The sequence below is a fragment of the Podarcis erhardii genome (genome assembly GCF_964252035.2).
Source record: "Podarcis erhardii genome assembly, chromosome: 7".
Lineage (NCBI taxonomy): Eukaryota > Metazoa > Chordata > Lepidosauria > Squamata > Lacertidae > Podarcis > Podarcis erhardii.
In genome coordinates this window covers 66,405,358-66,422,606 of record NC_138511.1, presented here as the reverse complement: position 1 = coordinate 66,422,606, position 17,249 = coordinate 66,405,358, and the positions used below count along the sequence as shown (strand labels likewise).

Sequence of the window (17,249 nt, the reverse complement as noted above, 5' to 3'; positions counted from 1 at the left end):
TTGTTTTGGAGAGAGGCTCCCTAAAAGTGGTGATAAATTTTCATGAGGAGCTTTTTCTTAAAAAGAAAGAATGCAAACTGATGAGGAGAGGTAGAGAACTGAAGATTGGAAGAATGAGAAACCAAGAAGATGCTGACAGTTCCCTCCATCCCTTATCTAGAGTTCAGGGCCAACTCCAGGATTGAGGAGAGCCCTAGCCATAGAATTGCCTCACCATTTAAATCTCCCACAATGCCCTGAGGTGTCCAACGTAGCATCACTCTGAGAATTTACAGAACTGGCTTCACCACAAGCTTTTAATAACTGGTTGAAGCCAAAGTTACGCACACAACAGGACTTCACCGTCCTCCTCTATCCCTCTGGGAGCAGATTTTGAGGGTTGCCTCTGCATGGCGGTGGAAGGTGCAGCCTGGCTACAAAGCAATGCTTTCATTGCTATGTACCGTTACGCTGCTCTGAGGTCATGGGAATAGGGTGAGGAAGCTGTTATAAATTGTATTAAGAGTGATCTGTTAAAATGGGGGGGGGGGCGGGCTCTGCTCTTATGCGTTTGACAGCAGACCTATTCAGAACTTAAAGCAAGTCATGCTCTGAATGGCTTGGAGTTAAGGCCTCACCTGCTTAATTTCCAGTGTGGCGGGAAAAGCCTCACCTTAATTTATGAGAATCCAGCTGCCATTAACATCACAGGAGCCCAGTCAGTGGTGGTGAGAAGGCTTGACCACACTGAGGGGGAGGGTTTTTTTTGGGGGGGGGGTGTTTCTGGAACTGTAGTGCCCTGGCAGAACCCGCTGACACTGCCCAGAGAAACCATTCTGAGGAACTGTGGGAAATTTAAATGGCCTTACAGTCAGCCACAGCCGATAGCAGCTCTAGTACTGCTTTGAGCACCAGGTAAGCCTGTGGGATGGGTGGCCATCAGGGGACACTTGGTCAGGGGCTCTCCACAAACGGCAGCCAGTCTGGGTTTAGGAAGTGAGCAGGCTGCAAGCATCACAGACTAGATGTGGCCTTGCAAAAAAACCATACAGTGGTATGTCGGGTTACAGACGCTTCAGGTTACAGACTCCGCTAACCCAGAAATAGTACCTCGGGTTAAGAACTTTGCTTCGGGATGAGAACAGAAATCGCGCAGCGGCAGTGGGAGACCCCATTAGCTAAAGTGGTGCTTCAGAGTAAGAACGGACCTCCAGAACGAATTAAGTTCTTAACCCGAGAATGCCACTGTAAATGCCTAGTGCTCACTGAGCCTGACTTAAGTCACTGACCAACCACTAGAGGGCAGCAGAGGCATACCTTAAGCTGTGGTGTTGCTCACAAATACTCTATTGCCTCCAGGCCTTTTAAAGTAACAGGTTTGGGCTTTCTGTTGGGCAAGGACCCGCTGAATTAAATTTCTATTAGCAGCCAGTTTCTCACCTGGTAAAAAAAAAAAAAAAAAAAAGCCACTGGAAGTAGCAAGGAGTAAACCTCTTAAGTCCTGGGTTCGATTTCTGACATCTCCAGGCATGGTTGGGAGATCTCTGCCTGAAAGCTCTGGAGATCTTCTGCCATTCAGTGTTGACAATACTGAGCTAAATCGGCCAATGCTCTGGCTTGGCATAGGCAGCTCCCTAGCTGTATATTACTTCCCTGACCTCAATACGTGGTAAGTTAGCCCTTGCTGGCCTTTTAAGAGCCTTCCTGCTTGTTTGGCTTAGGGGAGGGGGGGCTTGGACTTCTGCCCTCAAGTCCAGCCCCCGAGGGCAGGCGCTGCTGGATGAATCCGTGTCATAAGACTTGCACATTTTGCGCCGTGATCCCTCCAGCGTGGCCGCATGCCTGGTGTGCTTTGTGCAAAAGGTGGAGGAGTGCAGAGCCTTCCCCCGTGCTGCGATGACCCCAAAGAGGTCAGCAAGTCACAGCTGCTTAAGGCAGCATCACATGAAATGCTTTTTCTTTTTTTGCCCTCAAAGCCCCCTGTTAAGAACAGCTCTTGCTGCCATGGGGCTTTGCAAGTGCCGACTGTGTTGCTATTTTTGTGTTGGCCAGTTCCAGTTAGTAAGGCTTGAGGAGGTGGATAAGGTGCTTGAGTTGATCTGAGCGACCACTTGCATTCTGGACCCTTGCCCCTCTTGGCTGACAAAAACTAGCAGAGAGGGGCAGCTGGCTGGGCCAGGGAGGCGATCAATGCCTCCTTGCAAGAGGGGGTGGTCCCTGCCTGCTTGAAGGAGGCAGTGGTAAGACCACTCCTCAAGAAACCCACTCTGGATTCGGAAAATCTAAGTAACTGCCACCCAGTTGCCAATCTTTCCTCTTTGGGCAAGGTTCTTGAGCAAGAGCCAAGCACTCTAGGAGAAAACTGAGGATAAACCCTCTGATTAAACGCCACTGCATTAAACTAATATATTTCTCCTGGAACTTCGTGGCTCAGATTGATGGATGGATTGGTTACTATTTATAGTCCACCCAACCTTATCATCTTATGTCAGGGCTGATGACATATTAAGTGAACTGCCTGCCTGCTTTGTGCAAAACCCACTTTCCCCTTCTTATTTTACAAGATTACATGTGAAATTACCAAAAAAAAAAAAAAAAAAAAATATCATACTGCACAAGGCAGGTAACAACACACACTTTATTCCTCATCTTAATGTTGTTTAGTCGTTTAGTCATGTCCGACTCTTCGTGATCCCATGGACCAGAGCACGCCAGGCACTCCTGTCTTCCACTGCCTCCCGCAGTTTGGTCAGATTGATGTTTGTAGCTTCGAGAACACTGTCCAATCATCTCGTCCTCTGTCGTCCCCTTCTCCTTGTGCCCTCCATCTTTCCCAACATCAGGGTCTTTTCCAGGAAGTCTTCTCTTCTCATGAGGTGGCCAAAGTATTGGAGCCTCAGCTTCACGATCTGTCCTTCCAATGAGCACTCAGGGCTGATTTCCTTAAGAATGGGTAGGTTTGATCTTCTTGCAGTCCATGGGACTCTCAAGAGTCTCCTCCAGCACCACCTCATCTTAATAGTCTCACTATATATTACTGTGGGTTTCACCAGTGTTAGTCCTACTCAAGAGTAGTCCCATTGAGGTTATGGTTCATTACTTTCAGTTGGTCTACTCTTGAGTCGCACTTCTTTGGCCGCAACACTTTGATTACAAAAACATTCTCTCCCAGCCACTTACCGTTTATAATTAATGTTTATGAAAGAATAAGCTTTATTATGATTTACAGTGCAACGTTTTGTTCTCTTTATTGCCAAAATCTAACAAGTGTCAAATACTTAATCACTAGATCCCAGCTCTCCAAAGTTTGGGTTTCACAGAAGTGGTGCCAGTTTATCCGTTTCTCTTTGTTTGCATCATTTCCTCAACAGATGGGGCTGACCTAGAGAGCATATAAAACGGATACATGCTTATCTCTGGATACTGAACCTCTTCTCCCATCCATCTGTCCGTCCTTGAGAGTATTCATTAACCAGCTTTCTATTTTGAAAAAGCCTGAAGTAGGGAACAGGTTTTATCATCAACAGCACCGGCCCCAACATTAGGCAAAATGAGCCAGCTGCCTCAGGGGGCGGATGCTGTGGCTGGCAGGCAGCAGAGGAGAGGCAATGGAGAATGCAATTGGTTGTGCCACACAGCCTGCCCTGCCCTGCTGAGCCTGGCCTATTCTCCTAAACCAGGGAAACTTTGCCCATGTTTAAATAAGATTCAGCTGCCAATCTGGTCAGCTTTTGCACATAGGATGTGTGGGTATGCCTCCTTGTCCTTCGCTTCATGCAGCAAAATGGCTTACCACGTTTTTTTAGATAGTGCCTCAACCATCCCACTTCTTAAGAAGAGTGCATGTTCAGGATCTCTTACCTGTGAACATGGGACGGGGAACTTGCATTCTTCCAACTATCCTCGGGCTCCCACCAGCCCAAGCCAGCATGGCTCACGGTTGGGGCTGATGAGAGCCACAGTCCAACAACATCTGGAGGGCCACAAATTTCCCATCCCAGCATCAAAGCACAGCACTCTTGCTTAAGAACATGCTGTAGCTTGGCATGCAAAAAAAGTCCCCTGTTAAATTCCCTGTTATGTAACTGTGACTTCATTCACAGTGACATAAATATTCCCATAAGGGTGATTGATTCTAGAAAATTCTACATATAGCTGTTCTGGCTGGGATCACGTGAGCTGTGGTCCAAAACATCTGGAATGCACCAGCTGGGCAAGAGACACTAAACATACCAGCCTATCCCAGGCAGCGATCAAATTCCACAATCATCACACCATTGAATATGCTTGAGAAGTCTTGTATTCTTAGAGTAATATGTCCGACGAAGATCATGGAGTTTCAATTACCAGAAGGCCTCCCATTAATTTTATTTCACTTAGTAATTTGTTATGTAACTGTTGCATTATTCACAGCGGCATAATAATAATAATTTATTATTTATACCCCGCCCATCTGGCTGGACCTCCCCAGCCACTCTGGGCGGCTTCCATAGAAACCAAAAATACAGTAAAATATCACACGTTAAAAACTTCCCTGAACAGGGCTGCCTTAAGATGTCTTCTGAATGTCAGGTAGTTGTTTATCGCTTTGACTTCTGCTGGAAGGGCATTCCACAGGGCGGGCACCACTACCGAGAAGGCCCTCTGCCTGGTTCCCTGTAGCTTTGCTTCTCGCAATGAGGGAACCGCCAGAAGGCCCTCGGCGCTGGACCTCAGCGTCCGGGCAGAATGATGGGGGTGGAGACGCTCCTTCAGGTATACTGGACCGAGGCCGTTTAGGGCTTTAAAGGTCAGCACCAACACTATCAGCATTAGGTGGTAGATTTTAGAAGATTCTGCATGTGGCACTGTAGAAGATTCTTTGCACAGAGCTCAGCCTGGGGTGGCTGGGCAGTCCAAGCCATTTTTCTGCCTAGGGCCTGAGGAACCCAGGTTCGAACCCCCACCCCACCCCCACTCAGCCATGAAGCTCACTGGATGTGACCTTGGGCCAGCCACTGCATCTCAGCCTTTCCTACGTTGTTGTGGGGATTAAATGGGGAGCAGGGGAGGACCATGTACGCCATCCTGAGCTCCTTGAGGGTGGGTGGATGGATGGATAGATAGATAGATAGATAGATAGATAGAGAAGCTGACTGGACTTCTGGGCAGTTAAATATCTTACTTCAACATGGATAATAGGTCAGCACCCTCCACTGCATTCTGTAAAGCAGGCATATCTGACGTCTGTTCCGGGGGCACAATTCAGCCCACTGGTCGGTTTAATCCAGCCCCTGGGGCAGTTTCCTGGAATATAATCCTAAAAAAAACACACACCTTAACAACTTCAATCCTAAAAAAAGGTCAACAACTTAGATTAGCCCTTTGGTCACCCCCATGGCCCTTCACTTTATCAAATCTGGCCCTCTTTGAAAAGTTTGGACACCACTGCTGTAAAGTACCGTAACAGCGCTATCAAGTCCTGTCTTTGAAGGGCTGTCCATTCATGTCCAGTTTAAAGACAAAGAACCAGAAAAGGGAAAACTCTGAGCCCCTGGGGAAGAAGACTTGAGTGGCACACAGATCACATGGCCATAGTCTTCTCCACTATGATGAGATATGTTGCATTTCTTGTTTAAGTCGTTTTGTGTGTGTGTGTTTTTCTAAATCTGCACACATAGTCACATAAATTGGCATATTGAAATGTGTGTCCTGCTTTTTCCATGATGCCCCTACCTTCCTTCTTAGGTGCTATCAGAGAGCTGATTTTAGCGTTTCTTGATGCAGAATTTGGGCTCACGTGGTACATAAATTTGTAGTGTTTGGGCTAAGCTAAAGGAGCATTGAGGGACACGGGTGGCGCTGTGGTCTAAACCACTGAGCCTGGGGCTTGCCGATTGGAAGGTCAGCGGTTTGAATCACTGCGATGGGGTGAGCTCCCATTGCTCGGTCCCTGCCAACCTAGTAGTTCGAAAGCACGTCAAGGTGCAAGTAGATAAATAGGTACCACTCTGGCAGGAAGGTAAACGGCATTTCCGTGCGCTGCTCTGGTTTCGGTGTCCCATTGTGCCAAAAGCAACTTAGTCATGCTGGCCACATGACCCAGAAAAACTCTGTGGACAAATGTTGGCTCCCTCAGCCAGTAAAGCAAGATGAGTGCTGCAACCCCAGAGTCATTCGTGACTGGACTTAACTGTCAGGGGGTTCTTTACCTTTTTAAAGGAGAATTTGGTATTCAAACCAACTGTCCTTTTTGTGTTGTGAACTGCAATGTGATCTTCAGATGAAGGGCAGTATACAGATTAAATAAATAAGTAAATCCTACAGCAACAGGTGCACTCTACCTCCATATTGTTCAGCCTTAACAAAGTTCCCATCCTCATTCTCAAAGCAATGAATAAAAGAGGAAGCATGACTGCTAAAAGTAATTATGCAGACTGTCATTATTATCTTTTGCATTGTTTAATGCTCTGGAAACCCTTATTCGTTAAAAACCTGTGTTTCTTCTTTGACTCTCATAGAAAAAAAAGGTGGTTTTAATTCTAAATCGGCAACCTATTAGCATGCGCATTTGTGCAAATACCAGCTACAAATCCCTATAACCAAGTGGCAGTCTCAGTTTCTTTAAAAAAGCATACATGGCCCTAGGTCTAATCTTCTCCACTGTAATACCTAATCATCATGAAAGAGTGGATTCTGCCAGTTAAAAATTCTAAAAGGAATGAAACACACGAATGTGGGAAACGCTTTGCAGCAGCGTCCAAAACCCCCACCAGGAAACACTCGTGCCAAGGAATTATTTATGGCTCCTTTCTCCTCCCTAGCCTCCATCCCCGTCTTTCTAAGCGTCTCATTTTTCACAGCCTTTTGCCAGGAGAATATTAACCACAAATCCCACCCTCCAAAAAACCCAGTAGTCTTTTGGCAGACAAAACAGCAGCTTCTTACCTCCGCCCCTCCTTCCCCAAGTCTCATTTTATCTCTTTTGCAACAGGGACCTGGACCAAATCAATTGCTTGTAAATTATGCAACTGAGTAGATTCTCTTTAGCCAATTGCTGCCTCCCAGCTTGAAAATTCCACTGCCATACAAATCAGATTTAGGTGGAATAGGGAGGGCTGGGGTGGCATGAGACACGTTAATGCCCCGGGTAGAGCGTCCAAATAGTGGACAGGAACATAGGAAGCTGTCTTTCACAGAGTCAAATCATTAGTCCACCTAGCTCATTACTGTCTGCACTGACTAGCAGCAGCTTTCTGGAGTTTGATGCTGGAGTCTCTCTCCCAGCCCGACCTGGAGATGCCAGGCATTGAACCCGGGACCTTCTCCATGCAAGGAGATGCTCTACTGCTGAGCTAAGACCTTTCCCCACTAGCTAGCATGGAAGTTAGCATGGAAGTGTGCAAGCCTCAATGGGGATTGAGCAGGAAAACTGCCTCATGGATTGCCACCCCTAGTGGGTCCCTGGGGCTGTCAATTGGCTGGGGGGGGGAGCCAGCCTCCCCTGTTCCTAGTTACAGGTAGGTAGCTGTGTTGGTCTGCTGTAGTCGAAACAAAATAAAAAAAATTCCTTCCAGTAGCACCTTAGAGACCAACTAAGTTTGTTATTGGTATTTTTTTTTAATTAAAGATTTTCTTGTTTTACAGAAGTATGTGTAATGTCTCTCGTATTTTTTCCATGTAACATTTTTACAAATCAGTTTCATTTGTTGAGACATTAGGGGGGGAAAGGGGGTGGAGGGGGGAAGATGGGTGGGGATGGGGGTGGGGTCGGGTGGCAATGTTTCTAATTTGCTTAATATATGTAGGGTTTGGTGTCAGTGTTGCTCGTGCAGGTTCTCTGCTGTTCATTTGTGTTTCTTTGGTAGTGAGAGAGGTTGGGGTTGGCCTAGGGTGTGGTTGTTTGTAGTTTGTTATTGGTATGAGCAGGAAGTGTGCATGTACACGAAAGCTCATACCAATAACAAACTCAGTTGGTCTCTAAGGTGCTGCTGGAAGGAATTTTTTTATTTTGTTTCCCCTGTTCCTGTTTGAACTCCAGAAACCGAGTCAAAGTTTTTAAATTGCACCTGGTACCTGCTTAAGCTGTGAGGAGCATTTGCCCCTCTCAGGATGTTGATGAACTACAATTCCCATCATCCCTGGCAACTGGCAATGTTTGCTGGTGCTGATGGGAACTGAAGTTCAGTACCAACTGGGAAGCTAAAGGTTCCTCACAACTGGCCTGCTCGTTCCTGCAGATCAGCTTTCCCCAACCCTAGTGCCCACCAGATGTTGGGCTACAACTCCCATCATCCCTGGCCATTAGCCATGATGGCTTGTGCTGATGGGAGCTGGATTCCAAAGCACCTGGAAGGGGAAGATTGCTGCTAAAATGGGCAACTACAAGAGCTGATTGGAAAGTTGGCAACCACACTTCGCAGGCCTGCCTGCCTCTCGTGCAAGTCTGTTCACTTCCTCTTGCTGCCTCTGACAACGGGAACCCAAAGGAGGAACCAGATTACATAACCCCCAGATACTGATGTTTGCAAAGGTTTCCTCTTTCTCTCCTCCTGCTTGCTTGTTATTGTTAAAACAGCAGCAGCAGCAACAACAAAGGTCTGCTGCAAACAGTGAGGACATGAGAAATCCTGCTAAAAATCTCTCCTACCTGCCCTGCATCCAATCTCTTGTCTTTGATAATAAGCAGAAATTTAGCAGGTGGAATATCTTCTCGCTGCAACTGCATGCTGGGAAATGCTTCAACTATTGAATTTCCACCTGCTTGTTTTCAAAGGCAAAAAGAGAGAGGCCTGGTTATGCCTTGCAACCCATTCATTTCCAAAAACTAGCACCTCACTGTTGTGTGTCTCTGAACATACACAAAGCACATTTTACCTGCTCATGAGAGAGAGAGTGTGTGTGTGGTTTTAAGGACAAATAAGTGCTTTTCCTTTTGTAGGGTTGCCATATTTCAGAAAGTGAAAATCTGGACACAAAGTTGCTGAGCTTTTTATTGTGTGTAAAATCTGAGCTATTTTAAAGAAAATTCGCCAAAATCTAGACTTCCAACATCAATTGCCATATTTTCGTATTTTCCCGGACAATTTCAGCAATTTCCGCCCAGACACTGCTTCTGACTTCAGTGTCCGGGAAATTCTGGACATTTGGCAACCCTACCTTTCCAATAGTAAGTGGTTTAAAACAGAGGACAAAGGGTCCTCCCAATCCCCTTACCTTTTCTGAGGGTCCGTTAATCCCTGTTTTTAGACAGCTACCACAGATGAAAAAGATTTGGCTAAAACCAGTAGTGGCTGGTTCCCATTGGGACCAGCCAGGCCGAATACAGGGAGCCAAACAGTAGGTGGCGCCAGAGCCCACTAATTGTACTTTTGTCCACTTCCTGCTTCCTTCTGAGAACTGAAAGGTCAACACTGAAACTAAGGAGGAGGAAGGTGACATGCCATTTCACACCCTGGACTGGATATAAGTAGAAAGGCAGGCAGGTGCTGAGGGCAGACCAAGGCTGGACTAAGACACTGCCCCATTTGCCCTGATGCACCAGCCTCCACTGGCTAAAAGTGCATGAATCAAAGGGTGGAGATAGCATATTTCATGATAGGACCCCCAACCTTTTCCTCCAATTTAAAAAGTAGGAGAAAGAAGAAAAAAACAATGCAAGGACACATTGTTTTGAGCATGTGCAGAGTTCTTCCACCCCACCCTCCCAATACGTATCTACCTACCTACCTACCTACCTACCTATTTATTTTAAAACTGCACACACACACACACACACACACACGGCGTATCCTCTAGTTCCAGCATATGAGCGGCAGGGTGACATAGCAGATCAGGCCAATAAATTCCAAGCGACTGAGGTTACGTCAGAAAAAATGCTGACACTTCTATCTGAAGTGAAGACAATGAAAAAACAGTCCTGTTAAAAACAATCAGGGAGAGACAGAGCCAATTCCTGCAAACCTTTATTTGTACTGGTAAAACCCAATAAAGACTGAAAATTCATCTGGCATCTCCACAGCTACCAGCAAGACGAGAGTATTCCTCCTTTCAGTATTGAAAGTTAGAAGGCTCTGGGTGCAGTGCCCCACCGGGGGGGGGGGGTCTGTAGTCTCCTTCCTTGCAATGCTACTGATGGAATGGGTCCCAGCTCAGCAACCCATCTGTGTGCCACGGCACTGCAGGTACTCCCAGTGTCCAATATGGGGAGGGCTGAGTCTGCCAGTGCTCCTTCTACACCATTTCTTCTCCCAGAGGGAAGAGGTCTCCTCCTGCTCTCTCTGGAGCTAGGCTCTCTCTAGATGCCGGTACTTTTTCCGCAGCACAGACACCTGGTCCTTGAAGAGCACGGGGTCCAGGCGGAACTGGGAATGCACCAGAGGCATGTACCCAAACCAGGCTGCAAACTGATTGACGCACTCCTGGCGCTGAGAGAAATGAAGGTTCCCATTGGATGGGGGAGCGCTCTTCAACAGCTGCAGGGGAAACAAAGGCAGGCAATGGGAGGGAGAGTTCAGACACATTGCTGTGAATTAACCCCCCGCCCCCTGCAAAAAAAAGGATGTTGCAAAAGTGCCATTCGGAAGCCATGCAAGGGTTCGTGGCTTCTCCTCTCTGCAAGTCACATAGAGATTTCACATAAGGGCTGTTCACATGTTATACTGAATGCAGGTATAAGCTGACTCTAAATGCACGTAAAAGTCTGTGTGAAAGAGTGAGCACTTGTTGATTTGTACAGCTCAGCCATTGTGTACACAGGTTGTGTACTCATTGAGCCTTGCAAGTGAGCATGTGTACGAGTGTACAGCTTAACTATGTCTGTGCACAGGTACACAGCTGGTACACATACTGAATGTTATGTGTGAACACCCCATGCGGGGGGCAGAGTATTTGTCTGTCTAGCCTATGGAATGAGGGAGACATGTGGCTTTGTTTGCATTTTAATGAGGAAACACCTAATTCTTTCCAACACAATGAACAAACAACAGCTATTGTTTAAAATTTGCACTTCTCTGGCTGGGACTGATGGGAGTCGTAGTTTGGAACATCTGGAGGGCACCAGCTTGGGGAAGGCAGATCTGGAGTGACATTTCAGGGGTCCAAATGACTATTGGAAGGGAAATGATGTGAAAACAACCCTTGTTCAGCTCTCTTCCCTTATACTCCCCATGTTGGCCAGTAAACACCTGTACCTGCTGCGGGGGACTCTCTCTGTGCTGCTTCTTCTGGGTCACTTTGATGGGAGGTAGCTTGGTGACAGCAGAAACCAGGAAGTTCATCAGTATGTCTTCACAGTTGGCAATCTGATCAACAAGGCTCCTTAGTCTAGCAGGCAAATAATTGGTGAAGAGGCTGTGATAATACCTGTCAAGGGGAAGAAACAGAGGCATCGTAAAGTGGCAGGAAAGGAGAAACAGGTGCATTATTGACTTATCTCAGGACGGTTCAGGGAATCAGTGGTCTAGTAGGGGCAGATGGGGCTGGTGCTCATTGGAACTGGTTGGGCAGAAGGCAAGGAGGCCAACAGTAGGGGGAGCCAAAGCCCAACAGCAGCCAGAACCGATGACAGATGGAGTCAACTAATTCTATTTCTCTCCTCTTCTTCTTCTTCAAAGTCAGCAGTGGGACTAAAGAGGAGGAAGTTGACAAGCAGGGCCACCCTCTGGACTGGATGTAAGAAAGAAGGCAGGCAAGGGGGGGGCTGAGGGTGGACTGAGGGTGGTGGGGCAGCGCTCAGTGGCAAGAGACAGTCGAAGCGAGGGGGTGGGGGTGGAAGGAAAAAACAGAAAACCAGGAGGGGAGGAGAATGGAATGGAGCACCCTAGATGAGAGCACAGCTGGCTGGTTGGAAGGCTGAGCAGGAGAACACTGCAACATTTTGTTGCAGGCTCCACTTGTAATTATCAGTGGCGATAGCTGAGGAAGGGAGGGAGGGGGTACCTGTGGTAGAATGCAGCTGCGGTGAGAACCATAGAGAACTCATTGGTCCATTTTGAAGTGTAACTCCACTGGCTCTTGCTGGCATCCCAGAAGTGGCTGCGCATAGGGAAGCCCACAATCCGGTCGGGGAAACTTCTCCACACCACAAAGGCAAAGTCAACCTGGAGAGTCAGGAAGAGAGAGAAGGAAGAGGATAAGTGCACCATTCTTCCAAGAAAGGATACTGCTTCCCAGCCACCATCCCTTCTCCAGCATTTTTTAGTAGATTGTGGAACAAGAACAGCCAATCCAACCATGCAAAGAAGAGCAGGTGGTATCTACTTCCTAGGACTCTGCCACTTCAGAATGCGGTGGGGCAATCTCATGTTTGAATGCTTCCCTTTTGCTAAGAACTCCCTGCACACAGAAAGGCAAGAGGAAAGGATTTGAGCCTATCTTCCTCCTTGAAATGCTAGTCTTCCATGTGCAGGGGATTTCTTAAGTGTGTGATTCCCAGCAGGTACTCAAGGGCACACTGCCTCTGACAGTGTGGGAGTAGAACACACCAACTGAAGCTAGTAGCCACTGATAACTTTATCCTCCAGGAATTTTTCTAATCCTCTTTTAAAGACACCCAAGTTGGTGGTCATTCAGGTGATTGCCTGTTTGAGAAGTGACTTACTACGCATTCTGTTGCATTTGCTCTAGGAAAAGTCAACACGCCTGTATGTTTTTAAATAAAAGAATGACATATTCCCCACCCAAGCTGTCTACTCCTCCAAGCCCTATTTGAAAGAACAGTACTTCTCCCTTGCTCACCACTCCCTAAAGCAATTAAATGCATGAGCCTCAAAAAGCCAGGGCTTCAGAGCAGTGGGAGAGCATCTGCTTTCTATGCAGAAGGTCCTAGGTTCCAGGTAGGGCCAGGAAAATGACTCCTTCCTGAAACCCTGGAAGGCTGCTACAGTCTGTGTAGATAATACTGAGATGGATGGACCGGTGATCTGATTCTGTGTAAGATACCTTCCTATGTCCCTATCACCAACTCAGTCGTTCCTCATAAGGCTTGGCTTCCAGAGTCCCTCCTGTGAAACACCTGAATGAATTACAGGGGCCACTGGTGGTCTGCAGACCAAACATTGGGAACCCCTAATTCAGAATACTTATTTCCTGCTTTACAGACCCTCCCGCCGCCGCCCAAGGCTCTCATGGTGGCATACAAACAATATGCAGAATGCAATCATATTCAAGTGCAGTATCAGGAATCACAGCCAGCTCTGCCATTAGGCAGAGTGAGGCAGCTGCCTCATTCAGCAGGTACTGGATGTCATGGGAGTGCTGGAAATTGTTGGTTATTTAATTTTTATTGTGTTTTTTTACTACTGCTGTGGGGCATGGAAGGTGTCTGGGAGATTTTCTGCCCGAAATGCCACCTATTTATACTGCCTTGTGCCTGTTATTCATCTTGATCTGGGAATGGGGGCAATATCTGCTGCTCCACCTCAGACAGCAAAATGTCTTGGACCAGCCCTATCGGAAACAGAAACAGCACAGTGCCCAAATGATGCCAGGCTGATGCAGGCGGCATTTCCTGCTCTCATCCTTGGCCCTCCCTGGTGTTGCCAGGCAGCAGCTCCCTGCTGAGGACCTTTGCGGCAAGGGAGTGAGGCTGAGCAGCTGGAACTCACTCAGCTCACGATGAGGAAGGTAAAGGTCTTCCCTTGCTGGCAGTTCACCAGCTGAAAAGGAGAAATTCTACCAAGTTGTGGGAGAAGGAGAGAGATGGGAGTGCAAGGCCTTACCAAGCAGCTCAGCTAAAAGACCAGCAGCTTTTGACTCATCTCCCAAAAAAATTCCATTCCTGTTGCTGGTCTTTTAGCTGTTGCTCGCTACAATAACTTTATTATCTAAGAATTAGTGCCTAAGCTTGCTTTTTTCCTCCTCCCTCGCAGCCTCTTTTCCTTTTGTGCTGTGTCTCTTCAATTGTGACTGTGAGTGCGTGCACGGCACTGCTCAACAAATATTATGCCCTTTGGCATGCCCATATATTATGGGTGCCCATGTCTGCAAACAAACCATTAAAAGGATCAGGAGAGCTGCCTCACCTCACCGGTTGAGAGGCTGGTGTGTTCATCCAGACTCAGCACCGCATCTGTCCCAATGGCGGAGTAAGGCAAAAACCGGTCACTAACCTTCAGCAGAAGAGAAGGAGACACAAGAGGGGCATGGATTAAAATGACAGCATGGTATTATTTAGGCATACCAAGAAAACAGTATTGAAGGAAGATCAAGAAATGACCGTTCATTTACTTCATGCAGCACAAATGACCGTAGATCAGGCATGAAAAAAGGAAGGAATACCAAAAGGAGAAGAATGATTAATCTGGCATATTGCACCAATGATTAAATTCACAAATAATGGTTATGGTTAGGCAGGGAAGACATGATAACACCTTTACTGAAAAATCAGAGTTTGTTTATTTCCTATTGGAATGAGAGAACTCGGGGCAAAATAAACCCTGATATGTTAACTGTGAAGAATTGGACGAAGAATTTCATTTGCATTTATCCGGGGTACGTTAATGCCAATGTTTTAACTTCTGTATCTCCTTCACAGCAGTCAAAGGCAGCTTACCTTGCTGCTGCCTTGGATGATGGTCAAAGGTACCGTCGTCTGTGGCCATTTACTGCTCTGTGGGGGTGGCTTCTCACAGCTCCATAAAACTAAAATCTGTATTTAAAGAAAGAAGAAGAGGAGGCATATCACTCACAGAATGATGCGTCAACTGTCACAGACAAATGTGTGCGCACACACATTTCCAGAACCCCCCCTACCACACTGCGGGGGGGGGGGGCGGCGGTTGCCTTTTACTTTCTACAGATCATTCTAAGGCTAACCCCACCCCAGATCAGGAGTGAGGGGGGAATGTTGCCTTTTCATCTTAAGAGATAACGCCTCTTCCTGCTTTTATCTCAACACTCAGATTAGAGATAAAAGATCCCTCTGCCTGTTCTTTAGAGAGGATCTCTGAAGAGCAGTCTGTGGGATTTTATATCATGAGATAAAGTGCTCTCGCTGCCCTCCCGAAGGGGCTCTCTAAAGATCAGGCAGAGTGCTTTATCTCCCAATCTGATTGGCTGCAAGGGCTGGCAGGCCACTTCCTGTGGCTTGGTGGGCTGGATACGGCCCCATAGGCTGCAGGTGAAGCATTCTTGGAGTAGAGTAGACCGTGTGATGCTGGCCCTCCACCTTCGTCCAAGCAGCTGACTGAAAGTTGGAGGAAGGTGGATAAATGGGTTTTATCTTGCTTACGTTAAAGGGAGAGCGAATTATGAAGGGGGGGGAGGAGAAGGAGGCGATATAGGACAGAAGGATGGCCTCTTTGCAGGTAGTGCACATTTCTTAAAGAGCTTTAGGGTGCAGGAAGATGCTTTTATCTACCTGGAGTTCTCAGATAAAAGGTAACTTTTCCCCACTCCATCCTAACTTCAAAAGGCTGTATATGAAAGGTCACCAACGGACCAGATTTTAAAAACAAGCAAACTGAAACTGGCTTGCTTTTGGGACTTTAAGAGAGGTTTGGTCTGCAGAACTCAGAAAGTGAAGCTAGTTAATGGCATGGAATTAATAACCAGTCTCCAGCTTCATTGCTGCAAATCAAACAGCCTTAAAGGGACAACTCAGGTGCAAAAGCTGGCAAACCTATCTGTATGTAATCAGACAGCCTGGGCTTGAGGTTTTTTGAATATGTTTGCATGTGTGTGTATTTAGATAGTAAGGAAGGTGTGTTTACCTCTGTGTGTACATACAGTAACTCCCTCCGAAACCCACGGCCAGCCCAGCCCAGCCCTCTTCTACACAAGCAAATAAAAGTACCCTTACCTTGATTAACCTTTTTAATCAAACAGACCAGGGAGTTGCCAGGGGCCTCACCCATGTTTTGTATTAAAAAAAAACAAAAAACTGGAGAGAATAGTATAAAGTCTCCTATTGTGGTTGTTAAATATCAGGGCCAGGGATGGGGAAGCCATTTCAGCCTCTGAGTTGCCATACCTTTCCGTGTATAAGACTAAGTTTTTTCCTTAAAAATTATGCTAAAAAGTGGGGGGTCGTCTTACACATGGTAGTGCATAGGGTGGATGTTTTATTGGTTGCTGCTGCATCTGTCAGCGGCTACTGTGCGTTTTATTGGTTGCTGCGTCAATAGGTGGTATTGATTGGGTGACACTCCGGCAGTTGGGTGGGCGATAGGCAGTTTCTGCCAGCGATGGGCCATCGGGAGGCGGATTTTGCGACGTGTGCAGGTGAGTGATTTTCGGCATTCCCACCTAAAAAAAGTTCAACAACTCTGTACCATCTCCCCCATTTTCTTAGGGTCCCCCAAAATAGCAGGTGTCCTATACATGGGGGCGTCTTATAGATGGGAAAGTATGGTACATTCCCTTCTAGGCAACTTTCCAGGTCAAATTCCAGTGGTGGGTGGCGTCAGGGGCAAAAGTGGGCAGAGCAAGACTATCGACTTACACACACACCTCCCACTGAGACAAGCAAGAAGCATTATCAGGCTGAAAGAAAACCTTCCCTCCCTGCATGAATGGCGTCATGTCAGCCTTAGGCTGCATTTTATGTGAAACTTTCCCTGGATTGATGACAACTGTCTTTGTGTTTAGCTACTCACTATCCTGCCCCACATCCTATTTCAAAGGATTTATTTTTATGTTTGTATCTCTAATATTTTTTTTCTTTTAGAAAAAAATACTTACCGTCGACCATATAATTACCATGCTAGAAGCAATTACAGTTCCGCTCTAATAGATGACATCTAGGGTATGCGCTTTAATACAACCTCAGTATTATTACTAAAAGCAAAGCATCGTTGCTAATAAAAGACTCTCGTGGGGGAGAGCGCGTATTGTAATGGGTCTATTTCGTTTAATTTAGCAAGAAGGCTTTATATTTCTCCAGCGATTTGAGTTTCCCACTCCACATCTTCTTTGCCTTCTGCATGAGCTAAAAAGTTAACGCAGGAACATAGGAAGAGGCCTTTTACAGCAGGCGAGTGCATCGTTCCATTGACTCAGCACAATCTACGATGGCTGTGGAAAGGGCTCTCCAGGGTTTCAGACAGGGATCTTTCAGAGCCCTCCCTGGAGACGCTGGGAGCTGAACCTGGGATCTTCTGAATGCAAAACATGTGCTTTATGGCTTTAAAGCACAAGATCCCCTCCCCCAAAAAAGAACGCTGGGAACTGTAGTTTGTTAAAGGCATTGGGAACTGTAGCTCAGTTAGGGATAAAATACAGTTCCCAGGATTCTTGGGGGGGAAGCTATTTGCTTTAAATGTATGGCATGCACACAGCTTGTATCACTT

At 46.8% G+C, this 17,249-nt stretch overlaps 1 protein-coding gene across 1 annotated transcript in view; it reads right to left on the bottom strand.

The window, feature by feature from the left end:
• Positions 1–9,907: 9,907 nt before the first annotated feature.
• Positions 9,908–17,249, bottom strand: part of EXTL1 (exostosin like glycosyltransferase 1) — a 62,242-nt gene continuing 54,900 nt past the window's right edge. The window contains exons 7-11 of the mRNA XM_081868910.1: positions 14,513–14,608; positions 13,983–14,069; positions 11,899–12,059; positions 11,151–11,322; positions 9,908–10,433 (exon numbers count right to left, since the gene is read on the bottom strand). Of these exons, the coding sequence (XP_081725036.1) occupies positions 10,245–10,433; positions 11,151–11,322; positions 11,899–12,059; positions 13,983–14,069; positions 14,513–14,608 (705 nt within the window). The 3' untranslated portion in view covers positions 9,908–10,244. The remainder of the gene's footprint in view (positions 10,434–11,150; positions 11,323–11,898; positions 12,060–13,982; positions 14,070–14,512; positions 14,609–17,249) is intronic.